Source organism: Lepidochelys olivacea, assembly GCF_965140295.1.
Source record: "Lepidochelys olivacea isolate rLepOli2 genome assembly, chromosome: 12".
NCBI classification, from domain to species: domain Eukaryota; kingdom Metazoa; phylum Chordata; order Testudines; family Cheloniidae; genus Lepidochelys; species Lepidochelys olivacea.
In genome coordinates this window covers 20,265,672-20,277,781 of record NC_140422.1, presented here as the reverse complement: position 1 = coordinate 20,277,781, position 12,110 = coordinate 20,265,672, and the positions used below count along the sequence as shown (strand labels likewise).

Sequence of the window (12,110 nt, the reverse complement as noted above, 5' to 3'; positions counted from 1 at the left end):
ACCAGTTGCTTTCCCTCTCAGACAGTTTTTTGCTGAGAAACACTACAGGGTGGAATTCTTGATCAGGTCCTTTCTGCATTAAAACTGCTCCCACACCACGCTCGGATGCATCTGTGGTTACTAGGAACGGTTTGTCAAAGTCTGGGGCCCTTAGTACAGGGTCAGACATGAGTGTCGCTTTAAGCTTGTTAAAGGCCTTCTGACACTTTCCGGTCCACTGAACAGCATTTGGCTGTTTCTTTTTGGTTAGGTCTGTCAGTGGGGCAGCGATTTGGCTGTAGTGCGGTACAAATCGTCTGTAATAACCGGCCAAGCCTAAGAAGGATTGAACCTGTTTCTTTGACTTTGGGACAGGCCACTTTTGGATAGCATCCACTTTGGCCTGTAGGGGGCTGATAGTTCCTTGACCCACCTGGTGTCCAAGGTAAGTCACTCTGTTTAGGCCTATTTGACACTTCTTAGCCTTAACAGTTAGTCCTGCCTCCCTTATGCGCTCAAGGACTTTTTGTAGATGTTCCAGGTGGTCTGCCCAGGAATCCGAAAATATGGCCTTTCTTGTGAGTCACAAGTGTTTGACCAGAAGTGTTTGAATATTACTTTGCTCTAGATATAAGTACAATTCTGCTTTTATGATTATTTACAAAGACAATGGTCAACTCTATCTAGGGTGATCAGATAGCAAGTGCGAAAAATCGGGACGGGGGTGGGGGGTATAGGAGCTCATATAAAAAAAATCCCCAAATATTGGGACTGTCCCTATAAAATCGAGACATCTGGTCACCCTAACTCTATCTAAATAATTAACAATTTTGGGGGGATTGGTTTCTTTTTGCTCGTGATTACGTGCACTTTTTTTGTTTCCAAAACTTCTACTTCTTCAGATACAAAAGAATACTAATTGAAAAAGGATGCTCTTATACTGTCCCGTATATCAAGTGTTGAAAACACTGCAATCTGTCTTTGCTAAAAGCATTAAGACTAACATTTTTGATCCCATCAATTTTCTGTCTTTTTTTAGTAAATAGAAGTACTGAGGGAGTTTGAATAATAACTGCCCAAAGATTCAGGATGATGAAAATGAACTTAGCCTGCCTCTGGCTAAGCACAAAATTTATTGTTTAGTGAAAGATGCTATGGAAGCAGCACTTATGTTACCAACTTGTTTTTGACATACAAGTTCTCCACAATGAAGCAGTTTATTTACTAACTTTCAACTAAAATAAATCTCACAACCTGATTTCATGTTAGAAATGAAAATGTTCTCAAATGTCTTTTTACATTCTGAACAGAAGGCCTAAACTTGCTATGCTTCTTTATTGACTGGAATCCTGGGTCTCCTGAAGTCCATGAGGTTTTTGCCATTGATTTCAATAGAGGGAGGATTTCATCCACTGCCTTCTTTGATAGTTTTGCCTGATGTAGGCTTGGAAGACATTAAAAAAAAGTAAGCACATCAGGTGGATACTCTGTAACACTATACTAACAGCTTGTAGGCTATATTTCTTTGATCTTTAAAGATTACATATGTAGGGGTCTACCAAACTCATGGCTGTGAAAATTGCATCATGGACTGTGAAATCTGGTCTCCCCATAAAATATGGTCTCCCTGTGAAATCTGGTCTCCAGCTTCCCAGCTCTGAAGGCAAAGTGAACAGGAGTGGCTGCTGGCTGGACACCCAGCCCTGAAGGCAGCACCACCACCAGCAGAAGAGGAGAAGTAAGGGTGTAAATACCACAACCCCTTAATAAGCTTGCGACCCCCTTTTGGGTTGGGGCTCCCATTTTGAGAAATGCTGCAGAGAAACCTCACATTTTTTGTGGGTTTGTCATGGCATAAAAAGCAAATTTTGCAGACGTGTAACATGATTTAAAAAGATCCCTACACACATGTATTGCAAAAGCTAATTTGTCCTGTGCATTTTGAGTACACACAGGGCCAGATTTGATCTGTAACACTGGTGTAAATCTGGAGTTAACTCCGTTTATGTCAGTGGATTGACACTAGTGTAAGTGCAACCAGACTGACGGTGCAGCCTGGAGCCATTAGGATGAAAAGTGCAAAGTTCCATTAATTTTTCAGTGAAACTGTGTACTGGTTATTAGCCTTGGTACATAAAAATCATTGCTTACTCTTAGCTTGCATTGGCACTGCAGTAGCCCAGGAATTATGTGTACTGTCCCATGATAATAGAAGTAATGCACAAAAAACCCCCACAGCACTTGGATTTGATGTAACATGTCAAAAATTCAATTAACCTAGTGTTAGGTTCTGAAGGTCTTCTGACTTATTATGGTAGGCAATTGGAAGAAACAAAACTCCCTGAAAGCTGTATAGTACATAGTACCTATTCCTAATGGACACTGAATCTTATGAAAGAGCAAAAGTTGCTGCAAGGCTTTGGCCATTAAAACTAAAGCAGAAACTGTAGAGGTATGTTGCCCTTTGTGAATATGATCAGGAGAAGCGAAGCCATTTCCCTTTTCAGGGAAGTAGTGCTCTCAAAGGAAAGATGTTTTAGTAAAAATCCCCAACACACTCAGAAGCAATAAAGCTGTAAAACCTCCTCCCAACATACATTCATTTTAAGTTTGTCAGTTATTAGGGCCATTTTCCTTCTGAATATTTCTTATGGTTACATTTAGTTTAAAGACTACAAATGTATTATGAGCAGTGCTGCCTCCATGTTTTTCAGCCAATGCTCCCCTGTACTACTCTCAAAATATTGTGCCAACTCCAGGTTGCTTCTTCTATGTATGTGTATTTGGGAAAAGAGTTGGCCAAGTGAGATAGAACCGCTGCACTTTTCTCTAGGAGTAGCGTGACTATACGTCCTGTTTTGGCCAAGGTAGTCCCCCGTCCCAACTTTTTTTTGCCAAAACTGCGCATTTGTCCCGTTTGCTCTTGCCAACTGAGGAACGTGAAGGGAGGGGGCTGGGTGATCAGCAATGCAAGCCCTGCATGGGAGGGAGGGCTCGAGCTAGTCATGTCAGAATACAAGTACTGAAGATGCTGTGGTAGAGTACAGTCATGTCTCATAGAATGGAAAAAGTCCTGAATTTGACCCAATAGATTTAATTGTATTTAAAATTCATACTTTTCTAATAAAACTTTTTCACCAAATCCTCTGGTGACTGTTTCACTTTTCAAATTGAGGTCTGAAACTCTTCTTATTTTCTACATTAGTCTAATTTAATTCTCATCTCAGTAATGATAAAGAAGTTATTAAAGTCTGAAACATTAAAAGTCTTGGTAATTTCATTTTTTCCCAGTGGACTCATAGATACCAAGGTCAGAAGGGACCATTATGATCATCTAGTCTGATCTCCTGCACAATGCAGGCCACAGAATCTCACCCACCCACTCCTGCGATAAACCTCTTACCTATGTCTGAGCTACTGAAGTCCTCAAATCATGGTTTAAAGACTTCAAGTACACAAAGCTTTTAATGGATGTCAAAGTCCTCTGCAGGTACACGTTCTGTGACCAAAATATAAAGTCAAGGGCAATTGTTATGAGATGTATGGCATTCCTAGCTCCTGAAAATCATGTTATATGATCAGTTCCTATGCTGATGAGTGTAGTCTAAGAACTGGACTAGAACATTCCACCACTTTATGCTTCAACTATTTACCCTTTTCTTGCCCCCTTCTACTTTTTCCTCCTCTGAGAAGTTTTTTGCCATCCCCACCAGCATATTGTTGAACTCATCTAAGGAACTCAGTTAAAACCCATTCAGGTTTCACTTACATGACCAGAACTTTATCCAGAGGTGGGCAAACTATGGCCTGCGGGACTGCCCTGCCCGGCCCTTGAGCTCCTGGCGGGAGGCTAGTCCCCGGCTCCTCCCCTGCAGCTTCAGCTCACCGTGCTGCCAGCGCTCTGGGCAGCGGGGCTGCGAGCTCCTCCTGGGCAGCGCGGCTGTGAGAGCCGCCAGGTGTAGTGTATTAAATTGCTCCCCGTAGGAATATGCTACTTATGGAGCACCAGGGCTGGCAGCCATGAGTAGTACACCGTAAATAGCACATTCCTGTGGGGAGCAATTGAATACACTACACCAGCCCTCCATATAGTTTCGGAACCCCGATGTGGCCCTCAGGCCAAAAGGTTTGCCCACCCCTGAATTAATCAGTAGATTACCAAAGCTCTTGTTAACATTAGCAAACCCACAAAGTACTTCAGCTAGAATAACTGTCCGTGAACAATTTTCTGGTCATCAATTAAATGCTAGTATTAATTTAGGCAGCATCTAGCATTCACCTCTTTTCTTTTCACCCCTGCTTTTCTTCCCCACTGTAAAGGAGAATTCCACTCACCTTCACTTTCTGAAAGCAGGAATATCCCTTTTCCACCATCTTAGAACAGTGATTACGTATAGGATATTCCAGGCTCCAGAACCTCAGAGTAACTGTTTCCACCACATGTTCTTCCAAAGTTCTGCTTTTTGTGTAGATGCATCTACTACATACCCATGAAAGACTGAATGGATTTAAGGGAATTAGTACTGTGATATGGACTCACCAGCCTGAGTTTAGCACAATGTGGTAGCGACTCAGAGTTACCACCACATGGTGGTATATATGAAATGAGCTGGTGTTTCAATCCAATGGCTAGTTGAGAAGTTTTCATCACAAATCCATCACTATGATTGGCAGTCTCATCAGAGAAGCCAGATTCCTCATATGTAGGGAGACTGAACAACCCTCTCATTCTCTTGTAGTCCCTCCAGAAGAGGATTCAGGTCGATAGTCCGAGGAAGCTTGCAAAAATGACTGCCTTTGCTGTACCTGTTCTGTTGACAGAAGCTTGTTGTCTCCATCGTGGTAAATAGAGCACCTGTCATGAGCACTAAATTCATTTATTTTTCAATATGTAAACAAAAGCAAGCAATCATACCATAGCCAGTCCCCATGAACTCTCAGAAGCACTCTGCCAGATAAGAGAGTGTGTTTATTTACCAGTTTAACACATTAGGAAGAGTCCATTAAAAATTTGCATCTTAGCATACAACAAATATTTGAAGTAGTGTATTTGGTGTTGACCAGGGCAGAGTGGAGCACAGACCTGTTCCAAAGGAAGAGATTCTGGAAGAAGATTCACATCTAAGTGTTTAGGTATAGTAAATACTCCAATTTCCACTATAATGTTAAAACACTAAAGCTGACTGAGCTAGAGAGTTATACAGAATCCTTCATTGTTTGAGTCAAACATCAAGAGCTGCATCTCCAGTACTCCACGTACATGGTTGGCAGAGGACTGCACGGTGGCTAAAGAACTTTAAAAGCCTCATTTGTTTCCTGCTAATCAAAACACATAAAAAGGCAATCTCAAGGAACGGAACATCCTCAACACCTGCTGAAGTCATTGAACCTACCACCATTTTTGCCCACCGCCATCTGGTTATTTCTTTTTTAGGATTCAGTCTTGTAGATACAGCCATCTTCTCTTTGTAAGAGATATTCGGAAATGGTGCAGCAGGGCCTTAATGAAGTACTTTAAGTGAATATTGTACATCTGCTTCCTCAGGCAAATCTTTCTGGAAATAAAACATCTGTAGGAAATGTAGCTCTTGAAATATCAAATAAGGGTGTTTCTTTTGAAAGCAATATCCCTTTCTCAGAAAAATGAAACAGACACAGATTTGCTGTTTCACTGTCCAGCCCTTCTGGTCCCCTAGATAACAATAATAGCTAACTCTTTAAACTGACATTAGCACGGTGCAGTATTGAACAAACTATTTAAAAAATCATATATCCTTCAGGTCAGATTCCCTTTATCTCCAAAAAACAAGATTACATTTACAATCAGATTACTGATCAATATGAATGAAATCTGAAACAGCTTAATGTATTGACAAAATATGAGCCATGTGTACTGGCATTTAGCAGGCAACTCCTTATTTATGTTATGGGTTGGTTTTCTTCATATCGGTAAGAATATTTTCCTCTTTAAAAATCAAACTCAATTTGATCATTAGTGAAGCCTATTGACATTCATCACACTAGGGGTTTAAGATAAATGAATACACTGTTAAAATGTAAAAAGATTAACCTACTATTTTGTTTCTAAATATTTGCCCCCAAAATTCCATAACTGTAAGCATATTAAATATAAATTCCCTACTCTTCGACAGGAATTCAAACATATAAATGGAAATATTACATAATGATGTAAACATAAACTGAATCAGTTACAGACACCAGACAATTAAGCAGTAACAGTTTAAAAAAAATGGAGGACCTACAATACATATTTAGGGGTGTTGTCTAAACCCCCAGTATAGATGCAGTGCTCCAATGTAAAGCAAGGCTTGCACAGGCAAACCTTATCCCAGTTTCAAACCAATCTCAGTGTTTGAAGTTGACCTCTCCCCCACATAACCATTTTTCAGTAAAGATGAAGTTTCAATAACCATTCTGTTTTTTTAAGAGATGACATTTTTGTTAATGAAAATGTTCTCAAACCATTTTTTTGTGAAAAAATTGTTTGTTGCAAAAAGTCCATCTTTGGAGGAGAGGGGGGAACCCTTTTCATTCAAAAAAAAAAAAAAAAAGTCAACCAGCTCTACTTGGTATTTGTCAACAGAAATTTAAGAGCCTTATCCAGAACCCATTGCAGTCAATGGATGTTGGCTCAGGCCCTACTTATATCACAGAATCATAGGACTGGAAGGGACCTCGAGAGGCCATCTAGTCCAGTCCCCTGCACTCCTGGCAGGACTAAGTACGATCTACGTCACACAATACATTATTCGCTTTTAGTTTATTAATATTGCACATTTGAGAATGTAATTAATTTTTTTCATTCCATTGTTTTTGCAAGGATATTGTAAAAACGGATACATCCAAAATTTAACCTACCTTCAACATTCCATATTGTTTATTGGTTCTTCTGACTTTGCATAATGTAGCAGCTTCCCCAGACTGAGGTTATCAGCATAGTGAAATAAATCTCTGTTTTGTGACCAGATACTAACACACCTGGCACCAGATTCCTTTTTGATATAGATTTAATATACAGTTACATGTTGCACCACCGTTCCTTTGCCCTGCTTGTTGTGAACAGGCAGGTGATAGCAAGATTCTTGGATGTTCTGAGTGCTTCAGAAAGTAGGCAAACAGCCATGAATTGTGACTGAAGGAGGAACACACAATACATGTAGCAATTCAGTGCTGTCTAGGTATAAAGGCATTAAAACTCATACACAGCTGCAGAAACATTATTTCAAAATCTTTTTATTCAACTGTTATTCAGCAATATACAATACAGTTTATAAACAAATGTCTTACCTTGCTTCCAATCTTTATTTAAAAATAAATATTATTGACAGTGAATATTAATTATGGTAAGATGTGCCTTTTTTAATCAAAATGTCTCAAAAAGAAATAATTTACTTTAATTAAAAATCAGAAAAAGGAAATCCAAAAACCTAAACACAATAATCTACTAAAAATATTTCCCTTCTTTAGAAGGGCTTTAACTCAACATCTTTACATATTATCATAAAGATAACTGCTCAACAGTTCGTGCAAAATGAATAGTCAGAGGGAAGGTTTAGAAAAGAAAAAAAAATTACATTAAAATAGAGAAATCATAGGTGCCATGCACAGAGCGTGGCTTTACACCATATCATCTGGAAACTAGATTCATTATTTTAGGTGGTTTATTTTGTGTAACATCCCCAAAAATATGTTCCCCCCTCCCCATGTACAGTTTGTCATGCTTCTTTCAGTCTCTCTCTGTCCATCTTTAAAACTACAGTTCTTATCAAGGGTTTGTTTTGTTTTTAAACAGGTTCCTTTTTGTTTGGCTTAGGAATATTGGATAAAATAGTCCATCAGTGGTTTACTAATAAGTGTACAAGCTTATGCAGTATTAACAGGAACATATATAGAAGTGGGTCTGTAGCATAAATAGGTCCTGTACCTAGAAAAGAAAAAGACAAGGAGAGAGGGATAGATTAATACCCTGTCTTTAAAAAAGTGTTACAACATAGCTTCTTAATATAGAAGAATATAGGAGGATTTATTTTCATCATTTCAGTCAGAGGCCAGAAGCTTAATTTTAATAGTAAGATCACATACTAGAGCTATCCAGCTCAAATGCCTTTATTCCCCAAAGCCTGCCTCTCACTTAGGTCATTTCATTATGCATTACTAATGGTATGGCCTAAACTTGGCTTCTGTTATAGCAGCTATTGAGACTTCTATCAATATACCTTAACCCATTACACCACTTCCTGACAGATGACAGGGATCAACCACCCAGCACTTTAAAAGAAAATGACAAATGCTGTGGCTGTACTCTGCAACATTCCTTGATCAACAAGACATGTACCAGTTTTGTTTGGAATTGAGGCAGCAAGGCCGAAGCATTTTGTTTACCTTCTACACATAAAGAGCAATATCTAGAAAAGTCAGATGTGGAAGAGACCGATTAAAGTCATCTAGTCCAAACCCCAGGAAGGGCAGGATTGTCTCAAAGGCTTTATCCAGATTAGTTTTAAATGCCACAAGTGATGGGACCTTCATCCTACCTCTTGGGACTTCTCCACAGTGTAGATGATCTCATAGTTAAGAAGAATTTTCTCACATACAGATAAAATTTCTTATATCTATTACCTTGTGCTACCTTAAATAATTCTTCTCCCTGTGATGTTTACAAGTACTCAAAAGGTGTAAACAGTTATGTTCCCGGGTTTTTGTCCCTTAGCCAAGTATATTTAATTCTTTTAAATCATTCCTTGCAAGTCAGGTTTTAATCTTTGACTCTTTTTTATGGCTCTTCTCTAAATCCCCTTCCCCCCTCCCCCCCATTTGTCTAAATCATTCCAGTAACAAAGTGCCCAGAGCTCAAAATGGCAAGGATTCTCAGACTGGAGCCTGTGAACCACTTGCTGGTGACCTGTGGAAAGCTGGCTGGTTGCATGGTGCTGCCTCCCCTCCTGGTTTCCATCTGCTCAGTCACATTAAGATAGTGATAAAAATGCATTACCTACTTTCCTATATTACTTTTCCATGTAAGAAATTGCTTTAGATGCCACAAGGATGTTATACACACTGCAAGTGATCTGTGATAGTGTATGGGAGGGGAGGTGTTTCTGCAATTCGCACCAACGTTCTTACACTAGAGAGAACCCACACAGAGGCAGATTCTGCTGCCCTTATGTGAAGTAGTGCCTCTTTCCACGAGTGTTCTCATTGATGTGAACAAGACTGAACCAGGGGCTATCACTGTAGGGGTATCAGAATCTGGTCCATAGAGAGGATAAAACCCTGGAATTAGTGCATAAGGTATTTTCTCACCAGAGTCACAGAAAGAGTACTGGAGTACTGTTGTCAGCTGGGGTTGCCAACTTTCTGATTGCAGAAAACCGAACACCCTTGCCCCACCCCCTGTCCCCACCCATCGCTCACTCACTCCTTTTCACTGGGCTGGGACAGGGGGTTGGGGTGTAGGAGGAGGTGAAGGCTCTGGCTGGGGGTGCAGGCTCTGGGGTGGGGCCAGGGATGAGGGGTGGAGGAGGGGGCTTCAGGCTGGGGGCAGGAGTGTGGGAGGGGGTATGGAATCTGGGCTGGGGGTGTGGACTCTGGGATGGGGCCAGGGATGAGGGGTTCAGGGTGCTGGAGGGGGCTCCGGGCTGGGGCCGAGGAGTTTGGAGTGCAGGAGGGAGCTCAGGGATGGGGCAGGGGGTTGGGGTGTGGGAGGGGGTGCAGTTTCTGGGAGGGAGTTTGGATACAGGAGAGGGCTCAGGGCTAGGGCAGGGGGTTGGCATGTGGGAAGAGGTTCGGGGTGTGGGCTCCACTTACCTCAGGCGGCTCCCAGAAGCGGACGGCATGTCTCTCTAGCTCCTAGGCAGAGGGGTGGCCAGGGGGCTCCATGCACTGCCCTCATCTGCAGACGCTGCCCCTGCAGCTCCCATTGGCCACAGGTCCCGGTCAATGAGAGCTGCAGAGCCAGTGCTCAGGGTTGCACCGGCGCTGTGGACAGGGTAGTGCGTGGAACCCCCCGGCCACCTCTGTGCCTAGGAGCTGAAGGGACATGCCAGCTGCTTCTGGGAGCTATGTGGAGCCAGCTGCTGCTGCCAACTGGACTTTTAGTGGCCCCATCAGCTGTGCTGACTGGAGCCGCCAGGGTCCCTTTTCGACCAGGCATTCTGGTCGAAAACTGGACACCTGGCAACTCTATTGTCAGCAGAGGCACCAAGGAGTATAACTGCCCTGCTACAGGTTGTTATGTTGTAGATCAAAACTGAGTCTTCCCTACTATTTTATCATATTCCCAACTCATATCTAGTTTGCTGTCCACTATCAGCTTTAGGCATTACTGCTTCTTAAGTGTGTTCCTCTGCTTTAATAGCTGCTGGATGCACTATTAAGTGCTGGAGCTTCTAATATAGGGAGTCTACAAGTTAAATGTTTAACTTTATAACAATGTAGAGAGGTTGGAAATGATTCTTCCCATAGCCAACTCCTTTCCATGCATCATAACAGTCAAAGAGTTTGCACAGAAATATTTCTAAAAAGGTGATAAAATACAAGTTTTGTTTTCTATTCATTAGCTACCGGCATTAAAAAGAAAGAAGTTTACACTGTGCCACAAGGTTGAGTTTGCGGGGCTGGCGGAAGAAACAGCTTTACACTTGTAAACCACCAAGTGTATTAGTTATGGAGTCATTGAGAGACAAACAGGGAACCATCCAGTGCTGTATTTACAGTCACTTTTCAGAGAGGAAACCTTCAAATGGGACATGAAGGCACTCAGTATCTCTGAAAAAAATCAGTCCACTTTTAATTTAGGAGTCAAGCTTTATATAACCTATTATGAAAACGTTCGTCTGGGTTTATTCCACAGGTTTGCATGCATTGTGAGTCTCTCCATGTGCGTTCTGTGGCTCAATTAAAGGGAATACTTGGAAATGTTCTTCTGTAAACAAGGCACCACTGCTCAGATTAACTCATGGCCTACATTTGCCTCACCAGCAAAGATATATTACTATTCAATAGCAAAATAGTCAATCACAAATCTGCCAGCATGTTATTAAGAATTAATTTTCACACCATCTAGCTTCCAGACTCCAATGACTTTATGAGAAGCCACCTTGCATGAATGTTGCTTGCCTTCAGTTACTGGCATTTTATTTTAAGTCTTTCCATGTACATTTGTATATGGGACCATCAATTAAGTAACAGCTGAGCATTAAAAGGAATTTTTACAGAAAATCATTAACAAATGCAATTAACTAAGGCAGAAAAAGAAGCAATTCATAAAGTTGTTATTAAAGGGCATTAGAGATGTGTGTGAAAGGAGGGAAGCATGGCATAGCTGTATAAACTCAAGATCTAAAAAGGTATTTCCTGGTCATCTTTTGTCCTATAATTGTGTATTGCTGCGAGGGAGGCGGAAGGTACAAGTGGGAAAAAACAGCTCACAAAGAGAAAGGGTCACACTTGGCGCATCTAAACCAACTAAACTTCATGAGGCAGAGAATGAGCCTAATACAGGAAACACGTAACTCAGTTCTCCAAGGGTCAGCATATGTGGAAACGCAAAGGGCTAGGTGACGGTCAGGTGCAAGGAATCTGTGCCTTTCTGTCTCTTTGGAGGGGCTGGGTACATTCCCAGTCCTTGCACTCAGACAGCACAAGTGTTGTCTATGCAAATCTTTCCAGACTCCCCTAAAATGGGCAAAGAGGAGGTGGGATGATACCCACCCCCAAATCCTTGCACGTGCCAATGGAGCTACCTCCATGCAGGGGAGAGTGCATAGTTAACACTTTTGAAGTATGTATCAGCAGACATACTCTCTTTGTACTGCCTCAAGGAGCTTCTGTTGAGGCAATGGGCCTCCTCATCACCCCCTCCCTCCCAGTCATAATCCTGCCCCAACTGTCTGCTCAATGGAGGCTCGTGACAAGCCAGCCAGAGTAACAGTACCTGGGACAAATGGAACCTGTATACAGGAATGGCTCTGGACACCAGATATGTCCCTATGACAGACTCCAAAGGCTGCTCTGACAGTTGGGACTGGGGTTACCTGGTGTAAGAGCCCCTCTTCTTCCCTCCCCCCTTTAGAGTGACCTTTCTCATGCTTGTTTTTTGCCCTAAGAAA

At 41.7% G+C, this 12,110-nt stretch overlaps 1 protein-coding gene across 1 annotated transcript in view; it reads right to left on the bottom strand.

Annotated features, from left to right (window-relative positions):
• Positions 1-7,352: 7,352 nt before the first annotated feature.
• Positions 7,353-12,110, bottom strand: part of VSTM2B (V-set and transmembrane domain containing 2B) — a 32,428-nt gene continuing 27,670 nt past the window's right edge. Inside the window, exon 6 of the mRNA XM_084644190.1 lies at positions 7,353-7,924. Within this exon, the coding sequence (XP_084500316.1) occupies positions 7,836-7,924 (89 nt within the window). The 3' untranslated portion in view covers positions 7,353-7,835. The remainder of the gene's footprint in view (positions 7,925-12,110) is intronic.